Genomic DNA, 22,687 nt, shown 5'->3' with positions numbered 1-22,687 from the left:
AACTGTGATTATATTTTATAAAATAAAAATACCACTAGTTCTATTTTAAATTTTTTTTACTTTTTATTTTATTTCACTTAACACAAAGTAAAAATATACTGAACACCAGAAAAGGATTAATTATTACCCATAAGTAGGTTTGTGTTGTTGCTTTTGATGGTTCTTTGATTATTTGGTGTTTTGCGTTTAGCCTATCTGTTGATGTTTAACTGAGATATCATTATACTCTTCTGTTTTCGGTTTTTGCGGCTTGACATTGGGCCATTTGTCTTGAACCTTTGCTTGCTCGCTGCTTGCCGGCTCGAGCCTTTTTCAATTTATTAAAAAATAGTTCGGTAATAAACTAGCAGCAGCAGCAGCAACAACAATAATAATAATAATCACAAAAATAATAGTATAATAATAATAATAATAATAATAATAATAATAATAATAATAATAATAATGTTATTGTGTTTATTACTCCATTATTGAACAATAGAATCTTCTTGAACGCGGCCAATTCCTACCTTTTTTACCTGTAATTAGATTTTTATTTTGTTGAAAGGTTTGGTCAATGAAAACCAAAGCGGATACGATTAAATTATTCAAAAAGACTGTTTTGGATTAATGCTTTCATATTTTATGACTAAAGCAAAGAATTCGAGTTTCTCTATTGCTCTCCAGACCATATATACAGCTTTCCTAATGCTTGGCCTAATTTATTAATATACTTTATTTTCTGTCTTCCAATCACTCTTATTTCCCCGATAATAATATATAAAACATATTATATGTGAATATCATTTATGAGGATGACTTTTGTTTAGATCATATATTGATTTGTTATTTTATTTTATACGTTTAGTTTATTCTAATAGAAATTGATAGTACGTACCATCATTAATTTATATGATAATTTTAAAATTTAATAAAAAATTAAATAATAATAATAATAATAATAATTACTCCCTCCGTCCCCTATTAGGAGTCACTCTTTCACCGGGCACGGGTTTTAAGAAATGTAAAGAAAAATTGGTTGAAAAAGTTAGTGGAATGTGGGACCCATTTTTTTATATTGGTTTTATAATAAATGTGAGTGAATTGAGTTAGTGGAATGTGGGACCTACTTACTATTTATAGTAAAAATAAAGTGTGACTCTTAATTGGGGACGGACCGAAATAGAAAAATATGACTCTTAATGGGGGACGGAGGGAGTACATCATAAATATTTTTAAAATATAAAACAATACTAATTTTATAACAATATTATATAATTACACCACATGCAATCCATTAATCTAATAGATTCATTGTTTATATCAACCAAAATAACGACAAACATCAACGCTATTGAGCAAACATAATTGTTAATTTAGTTAAAAATTTAATGTATTTGATTTTAAAGTCATAGAGAAAAATAAACAAATCGATCTTTGATTTAATGTGATTTGTAAAATATTTTGAGGTACTTATATATAAGAGTAAAATAATGGATGAAACAAAACCAAAAAAATTGAATATAACCTAAATGAGAATTATACTTATGGATACTATTCATTTAATATATAGGATCAATATTCAACAAAATTTAAATGTATAACTATGACCAAATTTAAACCACATGATTTTTTTATTTAATAGTTAATAAGTTATCACAAAATAGGAGATAATATTTTAAAATAATAATAAAGGTAATAATAATAATAATATATCCATTCAATGCTACAAATTTGTAAAGGCAAAGTAGCTGGAACAACGTTGATGTTATTCGAATTTGTTTGACACTTACAGCGAAAAAATTGAACTATTTGATACAGTTAAAAAGAAAAACTGAAAACATAAAGTGACTCTTTGACACAAGCAAAAATTGTTAGTGAAAAATTGAAGTGGCTCTTAAACATAATAAAAACTACTTACATCAGCTGTTGGACATGAGTTAAAAATGTTTGAATTAGTTCATTGACACGAGTTAGAACTGTCACTGATGAATTGAAAAAGCTCATTGACATGAGTCTAAAATTAGACCGAAAATTGATGAACTCTTAAATATGAGTATAAATTATTTACTACTAATATTTAAGATTATAACAAGGTAAGTATAGGAATATCCGATACTCAACTTGAAAAGAGGAATATTAGAATGAAATAAAAATTGGTAATTGAAAGGTATGATTAAGATTACGATTAGAGTCTATTCAAGAAAGAAAGGAATAAATCAAGGTTACTCACATTGTTAATGTAGAATAAAGAATAAGAATGTAATAGAGTTTATATACAAGTACTGTCGGTACAATATACTTGTATGATAATCTATTACTATACGACTTCTTGTTTGTTGTCGGCTTGTATTTTATTTGTTGCTAAACGACTTACTTCTTTCTGATACTATCCTTACCATCTTTTGTGGTTGGAAGCATTTTACCTTATAATAAACTTATGAAAGTAAGCAACTTGAGTTCTAGAAATACCCTTGAAATTGCATCAGTTCAGGTTTATGATTAAAAAAGAAACTAACAAACAAAAGAAACCATTAATAAATCTTGAGGTGGGGTAGTACTATAATTATGAAATGTTAAGAACTTGATGCTACTAAAGAAATGCAGGTGTAGACCTTTAGTTTCATCTCAAACCTACAATTGTACGACCATACATGAAACATCTAACTCAAGACCAATTAGCAATATGCTTGTGTCCATATCATATCATTTCCTTTTTCATTACAAATCATATCATATTCTAACCACTCTGTACTACATATGAGCTACATTGAAAACTAATGGAGTTTAGATTTTGCTGAATGTTGGTAACAGTAAAGAGACATGTACACTTTCATGCTTGTTTATTTTAAGTGCTACGTGCTATGTGTGCTATTTATATTATCAAACAAAAATATTTATAAACAAGTTTGAATATTTATGTCCAGGAAACATAATCAGATTTTAACAAACAGTAAGAGAATATGATAATGCGCAGACTCTTGAGTAGCATGACACGAGCATGATCATTTTTTTTTATATTTCAAAACTGAAAAGTGAAATTAATTTGGCATATGGCACTTAAAAATTGAATTTATTGGTGTTGTAAAATGAAGCATTTTGAAAAAGAAATAATTGGGAAATTTAGAATGTGGGAAGAAGACACTATAATCAGAAACGTGGTAGACATATTTATTTCGTGAAGAATGTAATGTCTGCTTCAATAAAACTTAATAGTGGTGCGGTGCGGACCGCATGCGTCGCCTACTGCCACGTCTTATTATCCTCACACATTTCCCGCCGATTTTGGAGCACATATTTCATATTTGGCTAATTTTATATTAATACTATAATGCGCCGTAAACTTTTTTAGTACTAGTATTATTTTTCATCTCAACTTTTCCCTTTAATTTGTGTATTTAAATTTTAAGCTGTGGACTTCGTTTTGTTTTCTTTGTATTTTACAGTTTAATTCAATATTGTTGACAAAGGAAAGAAAAATAAATAACAATTACTGCTATATAACGTAGCTGTAAAGAGTGATATGAAACCGGAGTATTATATAGTAGTAAGTCTTGTGGATTACTCTTCTTATCAATAATTAATTGCAGGATAGAATATATGATTTTCTACGGTAATATTAGAATGGCTCGCCGAATTCGGACTAAATTTAATTGACTAAAAATAATATATCTAAATCAAAATTGCAAAATAAATGAACTTTAAATTTGGATCAATTTAATAAAAGGCTATGCCAATCAAATTAGAAAAAAAAAATTCTAACCCCTCCAAAATTCATTTAATGGGTTTAGGAATTGTGTTGGAAAATAAAAGAAAAATAAATTATTGCTCCAATATCTCAAATCAATAAAATAAAGAGTAGTAATACTATTTTAGTATGTCTAATTCTTTCTATCACCAATTAATTATAAGACAGAATCCTATTAGTTTCTCCTATCACTAATTAATATTAACATAAAATTTGTTAATTTGTATTCAGTTATTTCTATGTGATAAGCGTAAAATAATTAATTTACGCATCTTCTCGAAAAAGCTATATTTCTATATGATGAGCGATAAATATAGAATTTACACATCTTCTCGAGAAACAGCTTTTTAAAAGTATACTTACAAATTAGACCCTGTATGTTTGTCCTGACTAGCCTAATATATTTATCCCTTGAAAAATGGAGTATAAGAATTCAAATATACTCCGTATATATATTTCATAGTCGCTTTATTATGAAATCAACAATTACTACTCGCAGTTCTAGGTGCAATCGATAGAACCCTTTACTGCACTGTGTATTTAAACATTTATCATTTTAATTGCCGACACCAATATACATCCTTGAACCTTGTCATTTGATTATATAATAATGATTCCAACTACATCAACCAGCACAATTGATAATTAGATTTCTCTGTCTTGAGTAAGTCCCAAGACCAAGAGTAGAGTGTGTACATAGTAATTTAAATGATGGATTTAAAATCCGACACAAGAACCGTGATCCATCTGGAAAGCAATAAACAAACATTATTTCCCAGACATATAGCCCAGCCTTACCAAGTTTTTAGATTATTTAAACAAATCAAATTCGGATATACTCGTGTTTGTTCCCAATAAATATATAGCAAGGTCACGGGACACTAAAACAAACTAGTAGTAGTAGTACACTAATTTTTTACTACCAAGAAAAGGATACTGTTTGAACTTTGAACAAAAATAACCAAATTAAACCATGTGTCAATTGAAATGCAAATTAATAGGCAATCATAATTATTAAGCGTTTTGCTATACACAAACAGTCACTCACAACACACTACAACCCAAATTTAACATGTAATTCATTAAAACATCGAGTTATTTCAATGAAATAAAATATGATAGTCCAGAACATAAACCCTAATTCAGATTAATATTACTAATATTACTAGTAATCTATCTTGTGACACTGACTCTCGGAGACATGAGAGAAGTAACTCTCGGTGACGGCAATGGTGACTGCGAAGACGATGATGACGACGACGCCGGAGATGGCCAAAATTGGGCATTCTTCACCTTTGAAATGCTACTCAACACACCTAGAGGCGTCACCCTCCCAATTACCGTCACTTTTTTCGTCTCCAAATCTATGCTAAATGATGTCACTCCTGCATATATACACCAAAAGGATTATCACTATATTATAAAAAATTATTACTAAAAATTTTCAAAAATTACGTAAAATCTTGCTCAATTACCTTCCATTCTGGAGATATGTTTTCTGAGTTTTCCTTCACAGCCCTTGCAGTGGATCGATACCCTCAACTCAACAACCTGTGATTTAATTAAACCATAATCAGAAACCTTTATGAAATGATTAAATTAAATACACAGACGAAGCAGGATATGATGAAACCTGATGGCGATTTGATGGAGTGAGGGAAGATCTGTGAGCATTGAGATGATCGATGAGTTTCCCGGCGGCGGCGGAATCCGTGGAGGAAGGCCTAAACACGGGCGATTCGTGAGGGCGGGCGGAGAGAGACCGAAAGGACTCCAGATTCAAGCGCTTATCGCTGCTATCTCTGACGAGGGGCTGGCTAGGAACGATGGCGGTTTGAGAGTCGGAGATGAAATCCAGGAAAGGCTTGTTGCTGAGGAGGCGGCGGGAGGCTAAATCGTAGACGTCGGCGGAGCTCTTTCGCCGCGAAACATCGCCGTCTTTGGCGGACTTAGTGGAAGGTTCGAAGGGGAGATGAGAGGAGCAGGGAGCGGCGTTTGATCGTCTGCTTCGCGGCGTTTCTCCGAGGCGGTGGACCGATCTCATTCCGTGCCGGATTATGGTGCGGTGGTCCGTGCTCGAGCATATCGCTGTTGAAGCTGGGGAGGCGCAGAATACTTCTATGGATTTCATGCTTAGAGAGAGTGAGAGAGAATTAAGAAGAAGGGAATGATGAAATATCTTTGGAGATGAGGCCCTTCAATAAGGATATAAAGAGGAGAGGAGGGTGTTTGACGGTTAGGGAAACCAAGATATTGTAATTCATTCGTTCCAAATTACTACTCCCTCCATCCCCAATTAAGATTCACGCTTTGTCCGGACACGAGTTCTAAGAAATATAAAGAAAAGTTGGTTGAAAAAGTTAGTGAAATATGGTACCCATTTTTTTATATTGGTTTTATAATAAAATGTGAGTGAATTGAGTTAGTTGAATGTGAGACTTACTTACTATTTATGGTAAAAATAAAATGTGACTCTTAATTGGGGACGGATCAAAATGAAAAAGTGTGACTCTTAATCGGGGACAGAGGGAGTACTATTTAAGTTGTACTCCCTGCTACACCCCACTTTAAAAGTCTCGGTTATTCATTTTAGTTTCTCCTATTTTAAGAGTTTTAGTTAGAATATTTCATAATTAGTAATAGGTCCTATACTTTTTTCTAATTTTATTTATCTCACATTTTATTATAAATTAATACTGCATATAAAAGTGGACTCGCATTCTAGTATCTTTTTCACCAACTTTCCTTTACATTTATTAAAACACGTTTCAGACTCAAATGAAACTCTTAAAATAAGACGGAGGGAATATTTTATTTCGGAGTTGTCCAATAAAGTTTGACTGATTTCTATAAAGTAATATATACTCACTTCGTTTTAATTCAGTTGGGATAGTTGAGTCATTTCTTTTAAACACATAAATTAAGAAATTGTGTTAAATAGAATGAATAAAGGTATAATAAAATTGGAGAGATAATAAAGTAAAAAAGATAAGAAAGAATAAATTAGAGAAGATAAGAGAGAATAAAGAAAAGATAACGCACAATAAAATGATTAGATCTTTTGTTTTTGCTAAAAGTGAAATAACTCAATTAAGTAAAAAAAAATATGACTCAATTAAACTATGATAGACGAAACGTCTTTTATTTTATGCTTATTTTAAATTTATTTCTCTCTACTTAAATCGTTAAATGTCACATTTATAAATTGTGTCTAAAAGATGTGGGAGCGAAAGTCCTGCTAAAAATTTGTGAAAGGAAAATGGATGAATAAAAAATGTTATTTTAAGTAGCAAGGGAGGGAATGAATAAATTACGAGTGACTTTAGATAAAGTGGTCGATTTTTCAATGATTTTCTTCTGGTCTTTGGGTGGGTGAGACAAGTTGGTTAAAATAGACTTTTAATTTGTTCTTTGTGAGTGTATATGTGATGATTACGAGCACTATTAGCGGAAAAAAGTAGGGGAGAAATATTGTGAAAGTGTGTGTCCGCGAGCTTTCCTCTTATTATTGACGCATGATTACTATATACCGTTATTAAATATGAGGGGCTAAGATATAGAGTTAATTAGGAGCCGTAGACAGCCGAAAGTAGCCTTTTTTGTCCGTCCTCAGGTAAATATTGGTGAATAATCGACTTTTGCATGCTTGTTTTGATTCACATTCTACTTATGAAATTACTACTACTACTATTTAATTTAAGGTCTCATATATAATTCGAGTGAACATGCAAGAGAATATTTTAATTCATATATAAGTAGTACTGTGCGCAAAATAATTGTCCTATGAATTTAATTACATTTATTGAGTGTTATCAAAGTAAAAAGGTGGACAAAAATTCACTAAAATGATATAATAAGAAAATCAACATAGTTGGCATGGTGGTCCAACACCTCATCGCTTAAGTCAATACCTTGTTCGATTGTTCCTTAAGTATGAGGTTACAGGTTTGAATCCTGGCATGTGAATGAAGCAAACCATTTGGCCAGTCATTTACTGCTTAGTGCGCTGACTATTGGGACGAGGGTTAGTCATGAATAATTTTAAGATGCCTTAAAAAGCCATATTCAACGGAAAGATTGCCCATTTTATACAATTATCATGATGGGTAATTTAATTACATATTAGCTGTCCGTTTTATGTTTCAATGAATCATATTTACTCTTAATTGTACATTAAGGACCTAATTAAAAGTCTAATTTCACTCGAATTGTACATTAAGGGTCCAATTAAAAGTCAAATTTCAATCTAATGCACCTATACATGCAATCAATTTGTCTAGGTTATGGTTACTGCTTAGTTACAACTATAACACGATCATATACATTGATTTGCGGAACCGGGATTGTGATATTGTGGTCTAAGAAAATATTACTACTCCGTATAAATAAAATTAAACTTAAATTAAATTACAATGTTCAAAATAAAAGTTGAATAATATTCTGGACTCTGCAGATAGTATATCTATATATGGATGTGTATAGATATTGAATTATTGATGCTATAGTATATGCATAGATGGTCCATACCACTGAAAATAGGTAATATCACAATTCACCAACGATCCGGAAAGATATATATGCCTAGAACTTAAGACAAATTAACATAACAGAAATCATGAATTAGTCAAGTAAAACAAATTAGTACTCCTAATTTACACTGCAGCACCATGTGATATTATACATGTGGGGTACAATTATCAAGGTAACTCTTGTATGGTTTAATTTATTAATTATTTTAGTAGTATTAGAATTAATTACACATAGTATTAGGTTAAAGCAAACCGCGATCTGTTTCATATTGTTGTTATTGTTTCTGATCAGTAGACGTGATCGACAAATACCCGTGATCGACATGATGTTTTTCTCGTTTAGTTTATTAGCCTTTTCATGTGGTATAAATACAAATATAATTATATACTAATGGTTTTAATTAATTACTTAGTGAAGGAGAATTTATTTAATTATTAAAAATTGAGCGAATGCAAACAAATATTCCCTTATTGTTGCTGAAAAAGAGCCATTGAACATGGGACCTGACAACAATGAAGACTGGAATTCCTTGTTATTAATTTTTAGACGGAATAGTACTACTTAGATTAATTATGTATAGTTGAGATCCATCTCTTACTTGGCTAGCATGCGGTATATTTTTGTTTAGCTCATATATGAAAATTAACTTCTCCGATTTCATTTACGGCTAGATCTTGTTTAGCTCAATAGGAAAATTACCTTATCCTATTTTATTTACGGCTAGATCTATATATTGATCTTTATATTAATATATATCTAACCGACCATGCATATAATATGATAAAGTATGATATAATATCCTTTTGGCTATATGTGACTTGACTTGCTGATCATCATATGTAGAAATTTATCTATAATCACATTTTTTCTACAAACTATATATTTATATAGTTACCCAAATCAATCTTTATTTGTAATATAAGAGAACCTTGTCAATTTTTTTGTTTAAACCTTAAGTATGAAAATCAGTTAAATCAATCACCAAAATAATAGAACTACTAGTTTGAGGCAATTAAAACATTTTTAAGAGAAAAAAGAAAGAAAAACTCGAAAGAGATGGTCTTCCCATATTGCCTGCAAAATTGGAGCTTTCTTTTGGGAAGTGGTTCCGTGATTTGCTCACAATCACACTTAAAAAGTAAATAGTTTCATCTAATTATGACAGTAATATAAATAATAAAATGAATTCTTTACTCGCAATGGCTTATTTACTTTTGTATAAACAAAAATACTAGCATTTCAACGAATTGTCTATGAGTTTGCTCTTAATTGGCTTAGCTCATTTTTTCCACATTCAATCATGTTGATATATATTGATATTGGCAATGCAACTATCATTAATTTGAATTGCACCTTGAATAAAGTGTTACGGTTTTTTAAGTTTTTTATTAGAGAAAAGAGGAATCGTGAAATTTGAATCATTTCTCACTTTTAACGTGTCTGAATTACCACTAACCATTTATACATATCCAAAGGAAAATTAATATAATCATTTTGCTTGCTTTGATCTCATTATAAGCTCACGATATAGTAACAAATTAAATTTAAGATGAGGTTCGTAAAGAGAGACGATCGATCAAGTGTAATGCTAATTGTTTCATTAGGGTCTTCTATAGTTTGTAGATCAATTAATCAAGAACTTTTGGTAAAAAAAAAGCCCATTGAATATTTCATTACACACCTGAAAAATGTTGGATTCTTCATAGTATCAAATTGTATCGATGTTGACAAGGAGTATAATTTTTTTATAACAAGGCTAACCAATAGTTGTTATTTAGATCCATATATTAAATCTCATACTGTATTTTACAATAGCACGCGGGTCCCATAAATTTATATATTTCCCATCATTAAATATCACATATTGTCATTTTAGGATGTCCACTATTAAACATTGTATTTTATTGTTATTATTATTTTTAATCACATTACACTAACTCATTTTGCACACATTTTATCATTATAGGATGTCCACTATTAAACATCTTATTTTATTGTTACTATGTTTTTAATCAACTCATTCTACACACATTTTATCATATAATAATAGTACCCACATTATAATGATATTGTTTTTTCACTTTCCGTTACATTTCTTAAAATCGATATTGAGTCAAAATATATAGGACATTTATTCATAGATATACAGTGAGTAGTACTTTTTATATATGTATGCATATAATTATAGAATACTTTTTATATATGTATATGCATATAATTACATGTATATAATACTCCAATATCAGTTTTTATATAATGCATATTTGCAACATGAGAAAGGAATGCATTTTAATTTATTTATGTAGTTTTACACCTTCAAAACTAATACATTTTGTTGTCTCAAAAGATAAAGCTGGAGTATAACAATTTGTTTAATGGAAATCATAATTTTAACTTTATCAATTAAATTAAGGCCAATGCAAAGAAGTAAGGTTGTGTCTGTCTCAACCAAAGTATATATTTAATCACGCGATTAAAGGTGTGGGGTTGAGGTTAGTGAAAAAAGCTTAGTGATCTCCTTTCATATATTTCAAGGCTCATACTTTGTTCTGATCTTTCTTTTCTTCTTTATCCTATCACTCGATTATGATATGATTACTTTGCCTCCACACACACTCACACAGAAGCACAAATGTCATCTGACTTTGCTCATGTATATCACATCTTTGATTGTTATGAGTTTTGATTCCATCGGTAACGGAAAATATCGATTCACAAATAATGAATTGCAACTACATAATCATCCATCCCAAATTAAATTAGATGTGAAGATGGCACTAATTTCAGAAAATGTTATTTACTGTAGTAGTATCAAATAGAGAAAAAATGTGAATATATTGATGATACTTTATGTCACGCCCGTATTTTCTAAGGATAGAAAACACGGTTGATCGCGACTATGGGAGGATTAAAGAAGTGGGGAAGAAAGGGAGAAACACACACTTTCGACCAAAATATTTTAATAAGTGAAATAACTTAGAAATCAACGTAGTATCATTTCAACAAAGTACCAACTCTAAAGAAATAAAGACTAGAAAGTAAAAATTTTGAAAAGAGTTCGACTCTCAATGCTAAAAGAATTTTAAGGAAAAGACACACCACGGAAGCGTTCAAGACACGAAAAATGCCGAGTATGAAGACACGACATATCCAACGATACTAAGCAAGCCATAAATAATCCATGAATTCTGCTCAACATCCTCCCCGTCCGTCGCCGCTCAATCTACACATCAAGAAAAACAAATATGCAGGGCTGAGTACTTGATGCACTCAGTGGACACATCCCAAAACAGTTTGTCAAGCCATAGCGAGTGATAGCGAGTGATCTTGGGGGTTTTAATTGAAAAGAACCCAAGTCACTAAAAACAATTCACACAATATTTGGTTGCAACCATTTTCCATCCACATCCACCATCACCATATCTGAACATACATGACAAGGAACGTGGCCACGAACCAAGTCACTAGACCGGCCAACTCCAATGAGATAGCGCACGATCTACTGGGTGTACACCAGTCCGAGCAGGGTTTGCGGCCCTACTAGGACCCGAATTCGTTAACATACATGGCATAGCCACTTCAGATAGGTTCATTCAAACACAAAACATGGCAAGACAAACATTTTTCACCTCCTTTCACATAGTAAAAATATTTAGGACATAGTCCTTATTTAAAAGGAAAGCCCACCTCACACGCTTACTCCTCAATCACTTCTTATTCCAACTGCCAACAACGTGCACAAGCTCACCCTTTTCGAAATAATATCGTATACATAAATTAGACTTTGCATAATAAATTAATTTAACAACGATGCATGCATCCTGTGTGCGCTCAAATTATCTTCTTTCTTTCTTTCATAGAGAAAAACATATATATATGAAAATCTCGTACTTTTCATCTTTAATCCATTACTCAAAAATTTGCCCAACAACAATCAACTAAGCCCAACTAAAAACAAATAGGCCCAACAAAAGAATCAAAGTGGCCCATTTCTAAAGCATTACTTTGGCCAAACTTGCAAACAAAAAATAATAATGAACCAAGCATTATCAATTTACTAGCCATACAATTAAGTCCTAAAAGAAATACTTAATACTCCAACTGTCACTACACGTATATACTCCCTCAACACCACTTTATTTAACAACTCCCTCAACACTACACGTCAAACTCTCTATCACAAAAGAACTACAGAAAGCTTATTATAAAAAGAATTTAATGCAGAATACTCCCACATCTGCACACGTATATACTCCCCATTCCAACGCATTGCAAAACAAGATAAAGAAGTAAAATTAGTTTTGTGTGTACTGCCCATCCACCACATATATGTATGTATTAGTACATTCTCGACTCAACACATTTTTAATAAAAAGGATGGAAAGTAAAATACTTATGTTCCCTTCTCTGACTATCGAAAACAACTTCTCTCTACTGTAACTCACGCCTTCCCTCTCCCTCTCAGTCATCGTCCACCACTTACAAAACAAAAACCAAAACCAACTCCCATACGCATATCTCGGCTATAACTCTCTCTCCAGTTCTCCAAAATTTTCGTCCAAAATCACAAATAGGAGGTACCCATCTTTCTCTTCCAAAACTCACGTCTCTCATCCTTTTCCCAAATCTAAATCTTTCATTAAAAATTCATAGTTGTTCGTTTCAAATATTTATGGGCAGGCAGATGAATTCAGAAATTTGGAATTTAAGAGAAACACAAAATGACATTCTAAGCGTTAAATACCGAAGCTTTAGGAGGGAGCGTCATTCAACAATTTCAAGGATTTCAAAAGAATTTATTCTCGTGTGCAAATATGTGATGTACGTCATGGAATGATGATGAGATGATTTCAGATTAAAGGAGATACCTTTAGGAAGAATCAAACTTGTTAGAAAACTGGGGGATTTGAGATCACAGCTCTCTCGATTCAGAACTGCAATAGATTCAGAACTGCAATACGATGGAATTGACTACAAAATTAATATGATTATGCGAAGGTTTATTATTCAAGAGATTGAGGAGAATTTACCTCCGCGTGGAAGAGAAGAAAGAACTGCAGCACGTTTTTGAAAAGGATCGTGAATGTGTATTTTATAAGCAAAACTGATAGAGATATTCATGGATTTGGTGGTTGGAGAGATTTTAGGGGGTGGGGGTTTCTGTGAAGAGGAAAACGTGTAGAATATGATTAGAAGAAGGAATTGTATTTAACTACAGGAATTTAAATAGGGATTATGAATAAATGGCTATATCCCAATTGAATTAGGATAAAAGGTGTAGGAGAGAATAATAATAGACAAATGTGATAGGCGCAAAAATATATGAAATTTAGTGCTTAGATTTAATTGTGGTGTTTTATTATTTTAGTACTTTGGTGTTATTCCAAGTACTTAGACGAACGCCCAACTTTCCATCGACGATTCTCACAACAATCTCGTCAACTATTTTCACCACACAATTAATCAACAACAAAACAAGCATTCGAAAAAAATTCCATTCGCAACTAATCAAAACGAAGACGGTATTTTAATCAAGGTCTATCACTCGCTCGTTCTCAAAACAAAACTCATCGTGAAAAGGTACTAAAAAGACGGGTGTTACACTTTATTTTTAGAAAATAAAATATAGTAACATTTTTTGCGACACAAAAAAAAAACTATATAGTATAATATTACACACACAACACATTTTTAATTATTTTTTATAGCAAGTTCGTGAACCTATATATCTCGATCTACCACTTTATGCATTGGTTGCATTGGTGTAGGGTGGTTCACCTTGCACTCGTCTATATTTAACAGTAGTTGTTGTTAGCGAGCTAGAATTTTTGAAATCCAACCCTTTTAAATTGTAGCAGTAAACTCGTCGTACTAATATGTAAAAAATAAAACATGTGTTCAAGATTAAACAATTGACTAGACCCACCCAAGCTTTTCTGTGATTGTATAAATTTCATCTGAATGCATACTCTTTTAATTTTATTTTTTTTGTAGGGAAAAAGCAAATTCTCTTAAATTTCTAAACAGTGTTGAAATTTCGTGTAGCTTTATCTGGGCTTTTTTTCTCAAATTCAAATACTATTTGTATCCCTTGATTAAATTAAGCGTATCAGTAGTTAGCAATATACAAGCCCAATTACTACAAATTCAAAAATAACCCTAAGCCCAAAATCCTACATATATACACTGGGGTTTTTTTTTCGATTTAGCAGTTTTCTCCTCGCCCGCCACCCCCAATCCCTCGAGAAACGAAGGCGAAATGGGTATGCGACTCATCAATTTTGGCAGAAAATCGTGTTTTTTCAATCAATTTTCTGTGAATTCATAGATTTACATTGTCTATTCGATTAAATGCAGCGAGAATTAAGGTGCATGAGTTGAGGGAGAAGAACAAGGTGGATCTGCTGGCGCAGCTAAAGGATTTGAAGGCGGAGCTGGCCCTGCTACGGGTGGCGAAGGTGACTGGCGGTGCCCCTAACAAGCTCTCGAAGATCAAGGTTGTGAGGCTGTCGATTGCACAGGTACTCACCGTCATTTCGCAGAAGCAGAAATCCGCTCTCAGGGAAGCCTACAAGAACAAGAAGTATCTGCCTCTCGATCTCCGCCCTAAGAAGACTCGCGCCATCCGCCGCCGTTTAACCAAACACCAGGTATATCCCTTTTGCCGTTTTTATTCTGTTAAAATTTTGCCAAATTCAAATAGTTGAATTGTTGGTCTTTATCTCGAGTTATTGGTTCACTTTGTATCTGTTTATACGTTTTTCTTTAGCAATATATAATTATGAACTCGAATAAGCTTACTTGGATTTTATCTTTCTTCAGTAGTGTGAATTGTAGTACTATATGTTTAGTTTTACTAGTTACAAATTGGATTATTGCCCTTGCAATCGTTTTGATCAAACAGTGACATTATCTTGTCTAGGTTTAGTTTGATGTAACTCTACTAGGTTTTATTCTGTGTATTGGCTTGTAATGTTTGATATGATCCACAAGAATTCATCTCGGTTGCTATGGTACTATTACTTCAACTTTTAGCTACCATGGCCTATTACTGACAATGAGAAAATCCTGGAATTGTAAATCATACTCCATATTACTTTCGTTCTGCGTGGTTTTTTTGCCAAGATAATGAGAATTCCTTTTTCTTTGTGTTTTCCTCTTATAGCTTGACAACCATCTAGGTTAACCCCTTTGAAGTAATGCTAGAATTGTTGCTATGCAATCAATTTTCTTATTGACCTAAGGTGGTGTACGGTTGCCTAGATAAAATAGTAATTATATAATATAGGATATTAAGTTTGTAAGATTATTTTAGTTTGTGGGGTTTGGCTATGAGTCTATGACTAACCAAACATAATATCGCACGTTTATATTTAATCATGAGATATAATCCTGCAAACTGAACAGCCTCTAAAATGTTAATAGGTCTCTGATTTAGGTATTTTTATATTGTTATTGAAATGCATTTGTCTTTGTTTGTACTTCCTACTGTGACTGCTACTGCCTAAATTTCTAAATGTTATTTGCATAGTGTAAGTTGCAATATTAGTAGTACTTCCTCTGTCCCGAGAAAAATGACCCTTTTCATGGGTGGCATGAGATCTTATGCATCTTTATTTTGTTCTTAAGTGGAGAGAGGAAAGTAAGAGAGGAAATAAAGTAGAGATAAAGGTGTTCCAATTTTAGTTGGGTCATTTTGGTCTGGATAAACCAAAAAAAAAAGTGGGTCATCATCTTGGTTGCGTAACGCCATTGATTACTCATTTGTCAACTCTTGGTGTCTTTGATTATACGTTTGTGTGTTCTCTAGTTGATTCTTTTCTTTGCCCATCCTTTACTCACACATGGCTGCATTGCTGTGTTCTCTTTTGTAGGCATCGTTGAAGACAGAAAAACAGAAAAAGAAAGAGATGTACTTCCCCCTGAGAAAGTATGCCATTAAAGTTTAAACTAACTAGTTTATGGAAGATCATTTTTGTTACTTGTTGGAGTCTTTTTGATCTGTTAGAATATGCGATTCAGTTATATGCAGTTGCTATTTCTAGACATGAAATTTTAGCTACTTTTTTTATACAATGATTCCATTTGTGTTTCCATCAAAACGCAAGAAACTTTCTACTCAACTGATAATTATGTGTTGATTTTTAACAACAAAAGGGAAAGCAATGTAAATCCTCAAAATAAGAAAAGTAGTAGTACTAAAATATTCAAGATTCAAAGATTCTTAACTTGTATAGGTGCTCTAACAACATACTACCTTTAATTTATTTCAGTTGGTTAGCATTAGGTCAATTTAAGTTTATGATAGTTTCTGTGCTCCACTTTATTCAATGTTTTTTTCTTCGATTACAGCCCTAGTCGATTTAAATTGTGATTTGTGATTTGTGATTTGTGAAGGCTCTTGGGAATAATTGGAGCTTATGTAGGAGCCTTTAATATCACATACTCTTTAAATTATTATAGCAACATTCAAAATTATAAAATCATTTTAATACTCACACCGTCCCATATAAATAATGACACTTTCTTTTTCCGTCTTATAAAAATAGCTTATATTCATTTATGGAAAGTTCTTTCTAATTTATACTACTAGGTCCCATCATTAAACACTAATAATACCCACTTATATTATTTTAACTTTCATTCTCATCCTTTCTCTTATTTTACCATTTTCATGTCGTTTCAAATGTCTTTATTTTTTGGGACGGTGGAGTAATAATGAGCATCTTTCAAGAACTTGCATTGGGCCCGAATAATTTTGTCCAGTCCGTATATTTGTTTGTTATCAAACTAAAGTTTCATAAAATATATGTAAAGAAACACAATATTATTGCCTTCTTCTACTAAAATAAAATATATCTAACCAAACATATCGAACTTCATCTGATATAACTATTAATTAACCAATCTTATCATATAAATATAGTGTGAGGTTCTTCTTTTGGGATTGATGTGCCGTTCGGTCCCAACTATTCGAATAAACAAAAGATTAGGCAACACATTCAATCGAGTACCGAATCCACTCAATAAACTATAATTGCGTCCGCTTCCATTTTCTCTCTTGACTTGATCAGCAAATTATTAAGAAATCAATACAATTATTTTCCTGGGTATTTCAAAAGTGTGATGTTAGTAATAATTATTGTTTGTTAAACAAAATGGATTTAGTTTTAAAGTCGTAGTCAAGAGATTCCCTAGATTTTATTATATAGTTATATTGTTTTAAATATTTGGATTGGATGACTTCACGTGGGAGAGATAATAAATAGTCAGTACTGGAGTACATAATTAAACATAAAACATGGCACGATTTTCATATTCGGTGGACTTAAACTAATGTTCTTTAGCATCCAAACCTTTATTGTGAAGGAATAAATTATGGATATTCTGATTAATATATATAGCTCTAATACATTGTTTAATCTATAAAGGCGATTTCTTTTAATCTATTCAGAATTCCCCTTGTCTTGGGATGATCCCAATATCTGTTACTAAACAAAAGTAATGATTTTCAATAGTTCGTGAAGTACTATACAAGTTGTAATTAAGAAGCTTCACATACTTCATGTGCAGCGTATTCATCTAAATTTGCAAGTAGGGAATTAAGTTTCTAAGAGCATCTTAACGCAGGAGGGCCGGGCCGCAACTCGCGAGTCCCGGTCCGATTTTAGGGTTGGGGGGGAGATGCGTCACGGCTCGGGACGGTCCCGAGGACGCAGTTGCGTCCCTGGGCCTCTCCCGAGTCCCGTCCCGGCCCGACCCGGTGTTATACGTGCCCGTGCCGCACCCCCTGCGTCCCGTCCCGGCGTTAATTGCGTTCGGGCCGGGCCGCAAGTCCCCACGAATTTTCTTTTTTTTTTTTTCTTTTTGTTTTTCTATTTATACACTAGATTTGCTCCATTGTAATACTCTTCCACACAAACTCTTACTCTCAATCCTCTAGCATTTCAACACTTTTTGAGTTATATGGATTGGTTTAACAGCGACCAACGCCAGATGGACGATTTCGTCAACTCCCAGAACTGGCAATTGCCGCCGACACCCCATCCAAATGCAACGCCTAGTCCCGGGTTGCCTACCAATATGGACATGGAATCGCCAGTTAGCACTGATGATTACGAGATCAGCGATATGGAGCCCGCTCAAGGGAAGGGGCAAGAGCAAGGGCAAGGTTGCCGATGAGGATGGGCCGAAGAAGTATAGTCCGCAGGAGACAATGTGGCTGGCCAAGAACTTTGTCGACGTCTCCGAGGACGCTGTGGTCGGCAACCAGCAAATCGACAAAGCGTTCTGGCAGCGGATTGCAGAGAAGTACAACGCTGGTCGACCTGTAGGCTCGTTCGAGCGTACCTACGTGAAGCTACGCAAGCATTGGGGTCGGGTCCAGGCGGAGATGAACAAGTGGAATGGCAAGTGAACTAACGTAGTCCGGATGTTGCGAGCGGGCACAACGAGATGGACCTTGTGGACAAGGCCAAGGCAGATTACTTCGCTGACGGGAAGAAGCACTTCAAGTACTTCGACGTTTGGAAGCTTGTCGAGAAGAGCCCGAAGTACACCGGTGGGGCTGAAGCGGCGGCGAAGAGAACCAAAGTCGTCGCCGGACACTACACTTCGAGCGAAGGAGGTCAGCCAATCGACCTCAACGTGACAGGCGAGGACTTCTTCCTCTCATCTCCTGGTACTCAAAGCCGTCCGATGGGCACAAAGGCGGCAAAGAGGAAAGCAAAGGGGAAGGCAACTGCGAGCTACTCCGCTATGCCGCTGCCGCCGCCCAATCCTTCCCTGGACAAGATATCGGACTCTATGTCGGATATGAGTATTACGTTGCGGATGGGCTAGCTGACGGAGTTGACATCGAGGGATACCTCGAAAATGTCGGAGTACGAGCTCGAATTGCATCGTGAGATGATCGAATACCTTCGCGCACAAATGAAGAAAAAGTAGTTCTTTTTTCTAGGATTTGTAATTTTCTTTTTCTAGGATTTGTAATTTTCTTTTTCTCTTTTCTGATTGAACAATGAATTTTCCCGGTTTTAATTGTTGATTAAAATATGTTGTAGTTGTGAATAGTGCAAATGAATAGTTGTGGCCTAAGTTGTGGCCCGAGTTGTGGCCTGCGGGGTTAATGGAGTTGTGGCCAGGGTTCCCAAATTTAGGGGAATGATGACGTGGAGGGGACTTGCGGCCCAAATCCGGGATGGGGTTCCTAAGAGCATCGATAACGCGTAAATCGCGAGTCCCGGCCCGAGAACAGCGTTGGAGGGGAGAGCGGCACGGCTCGGGACGGTCCCGAGGACGCAGTTGCGTCCCTGGGCCGCTCCCGGGGTCCGGCCCGGCTCGGCGTTACACGGCGTGGGACGTGCCGCAATACGGCCCGGCCGGCGTTGGAGGTGAGCTATTTCCGTCCCGGGCCCCAATTTCAGGAGGAAGAAGAGGGAGGGGGGAGAGGAAGAAGAGGGAGGAAGAGGGCAATGGAGCCTCTCAATTTCTGATTTTTTTTGCATTTGGAATAGAAAGAAGAGGGATGGGGAGAGGAAGAAGAAGGGGGCGACGAGCCTCAATTTTTTATTTTCTTTGCATTTTTTTTTTTTTTTGCATTTTGAAGAAGAAGAGGGGCTAGAGGAAGATGACTAATAGTAAAAAAATTTGCATTTTTTTTGTTGTTCTACTTTTAAATTTTTTTTGTTTATAATTAATTAATTTTGAATTAAAAATGATTTTTTCGGTTTTAATTGTTCAACGTATTCTATTTTACGATTAAAATATATTGTGAAATGAATAGTTATGGCCTGAGTTGTGGCCCGAGTTGTGGCCTGCGGTGTTAATGGAATTGTGACTTGAAACCCTTAATTTGAGGGAATGATGACGTGGAAAGAACTTGTCGTCCAAATCCGGGCCAGGGTTATTCATGCTCTAAAGATACGTTTTGTACCCTTACTTCCTTCAATATAGATACGCCATCGTGGTGTAATTAGATATCTTTTTTATTGTTGAAATTGTTACAATATTCTAGATTGCAGCCTAGCTTTAATTTAAATATTCATTATCAAAAGACCGACCAATAGCTCTCTGTCGAACTCACAATTTGTCGCACTCCATATTATTCTAGAACTTACTTGCATCATAGGAGTACTAGTATATATTGATCGTGTTGTAATTTAAAGTATTCATTTTATAAACTGTACAATATACCTAAATTATTATCATAAGAAAAAAATCCCAAATCCCAAAAGAACAACCAACCATTGTTGAGCGACTCTAGACCCAACCCGACGTCGTCTCCTCCTTTGCCAACTCGGTCACCTCTCGCCACCGCCTCCCCCCAAGAAGCAACCATCGCATGCAACTACAACCTCCATTCAAGTACGACGTCACTCTAATAAATTGGTTGAATCCTATTCACGTTTAAATTTCCTAAAAGGTCATTCGGTACAACATAGGGCGCATTTACACTCTTGAACACTATCGACTAGCTTGATTACTTAAGTGGATTTTCTATTTGTTGTTATTTTTGAATATCCGATCTTTTGTGCATATGTTATTCGATTCTTCATGTACTTATGTTGTGTACTTTTTGTGCATGGTGAGGGGGCGCATCCCAGAGTGCTCCCCTACACATTAATTAATTTTATTAATCTAATTAATTACTACAACCAATTATAATTATCTCTTATTCGGTGGAGCGTTTGGTTTGCGCGGTGCATACCTAATGTTTTTTTCTTCATAAGAGGTGGTCTCCTCCCCATTGAGAAACACTCAAAACAGCATTGATTAAATTTATTAAATTTTACTCCCTCCGTCCACGATTAAAAGTCTTATTTTTAAATGGCGCAGGTTTTAAGAAATGTTAAGAAAAGTGGGTAGAAAAAAGTTAATGAAATAGGAGTCTCACTTGTATATATTAGTTTTAAATTATATGCAAGTGGAATGAGTTAGTGGAATGTGGGGTCTCTTTACCATTTATGGTAATTATGAACTGAGACTCTTATTCGTGGACGGACAAAAATGAAAAAACGGGACTCTTTTTCGTGGACGGAGGGAGTAATTAATTATCCGAAAATTCCCAAGTGTAGTAGTATTGCCTAAGTATGCACCACGTCATGGTCGATTATAATTTATAAAACTTGAATGAAATTATATAAACAATAAAAGTTTGATCATATATACGTAAAAGTAATATATTATAGTGGTGTTCGGTTTTCAAGATAAAATAATATCAAGATACAATCTAAGATTGAGTTGTGAGATTATTTTAGACATAGGAGGTTAGCTATGACCAATTATCCCATGATTATCCATCTAGGATTGTGTTGTATGGTTAAATCTCATAAACTAAACACACTATAAATTTAATTCTGAATAAAATCTTACAAACCGACCCCCCTTACATGTCTATATCTCTATCCGAGTCACATAGAAACTTCACCAGGACGGCAGGAATCGGACTATTTACAATTCTCAATGATTAAGCAACGTAGATTAACCTCCACCAAATAGCAATTGCTTTGATAAAGTCTAAAGTTGTTACTACAACATTTATTATACTTTAATACACAGTAGAAAGCGTCATAGATAATTACTCGTATCACTTGTTGACCCACAATTTGAATTGAATGAGTCTCAATCAATTATGCAATTCGTATAAACTTGCATGTAACAGAAACTTGGCACGCAATGAATGCGTGGGTGGGCGGAATGTTAGTATTTCGTATTTTCAAATTACAAGAATATTAGTATTAAAAATAAATTTCGCATTTTTTTATATAAAAATCAATTTCGTAATTAATAGAGTCGAGATGTAATTTTATTTAATGAGACTAAAGAAAATGTCAATATTTGCCTATATTACTTTATTGTTATCAGTATTAATTTGCAACCACAACGCGCAACCTTTAGAATCTTATTATGATTACAATTTACAACATAGTCTTGGTATTAATTATAGATTTAATAGCCCAAAATTTCAGCAATACAATGTCGTTTTAGAAAAATACTTGTTCGTCGACGAATTTTGCTAAAACACTTTCACGTAGCAAATAAAAAATGAAAACACTGAAAAGGGAATAAGAGGTTGGTCTTGATCAATAATGATATGTATCAAGTTTGCTTTTGATCTAAAAAGTTAAACGATCTTGTCTTTATAATAATGATACTGTATCAATTGAAATTGTTATTGAGTTTTGATTTTAATCTTTCAGAGGAATAATTTTTTATATTAAATTAAAAACGATGTTGGTCTTTTATAGCAATATTAATCATTCTAGTAAATATATATCACCAATACTAATTATAAATTCGAATCATTCAATAATATGGATTGACATAATCTGGATGCTCGATTTACAAACTAACGATTGCGCTACTAAAATCATCATTGACTAAGACCAAAATCATTTTCCCCCTTTTAGAGTATCAAATTACTTTGTC

General features: G+C 33.8%; 2 protein-coding genes and 1 long non-coding RNA gene across 3 annotated transcripts; 1 reads left to right on the top strand and 2 right to left on the bottom strand.

The window, feature by feature from the left end:
- Nucleotides 1–4,685: 4,685 nt before the first annotated feature.
- LOC125187165 (protein SODIUM POTASSIUM ROOT DEFECTIVE 2-like) lies at nucleotides 4,686–5,922 on the bottom strand. The gene is made up of 3 exons (XM_048083696.1): nucleotides 5,361–5,922; nucleotides 5,203–5,278; nucleotides 4,686–5,112 (listed from the first exon to the last, which is right to left on the bottom strand). The coding sequence occupies exons 1-3, from the start codon at nucleotides 5,856–5,858 to the stop codon at nucleotides 4,901–4,903; spliced, it is 786 nt and encodes a 261-aa protein (XP_047939653.1). The 5' UTR covers nucleotides 5,859–5,922; the 3' UTR covers nucleotides 4,686–4,900.
- A 5,151-nt stretch (nucleotides 5,923–11,073) lies between these two features.
- On the bottom strand, nucleotides 11,074–13,419 carry LOC125190966. The gene is made up of 4 exons (XR_007171007.1): nucleotides 13,288–13,419; nucleotides 13,126–13,208; nucleotides 11,945–12,006; nucleotides 11,074–11,480 (listed from the first exon to the last, which is right to left on the bottom strand). It is a non-coding gene; the product is annotated as an uncharacterized LOC125190966 (long non-coding RNA).
- A 943-nt stretch (nucleotides 13,420–14,362) lies between these two features.
- On the top strand, nucleotides 14,363–16,305 carry LOC125186530 (60S ribosomal protein L35-like). The gene is made up of 3 exons (XM_048082906.1): nucleotides 14,363–14,520; nucleotides 14,615–14,907; nucleotides 16,132–16,305. The coding sequence occupies exons 1-3, from the start codon at nucleotides 14,517–14,519 to the stop codon at nucleotides 16,204–16,206; spliced, it is 372 nt and encodes a 123-aa protein (XP_047938863.1). The 5' UTR covers nucleotides 14,363–14,516; the 3' UTR covers nucleotides 16,207–16,305.
- The last annotated feature ends 6,382 nt before the right edge of the window (nucleotides 16,306–22,687 follow it).

The sequence above is a fragment of the Salvia hispanica genome, chromosome 5 (genome assembly GCF_023119035.1).
Source record: "Salvia hispanica cultivar TCC Black 2014 chromosome 5, UniMelb_Shisp_WGS_1.0, whole genome shotgun sequence".
Taxonomy (NCBI): Eukaryota; Viridiplantae; Streptophyta; class Magnoliopsida; order Lamiales; family Lamiaceae; genus Salvia; species Salvia hispanica.
The sequence above is the reverse complement of the archived record's forward strand: the minus strand, read 5'-3'. Positions and strand labels throughout refer to the sequence as shown.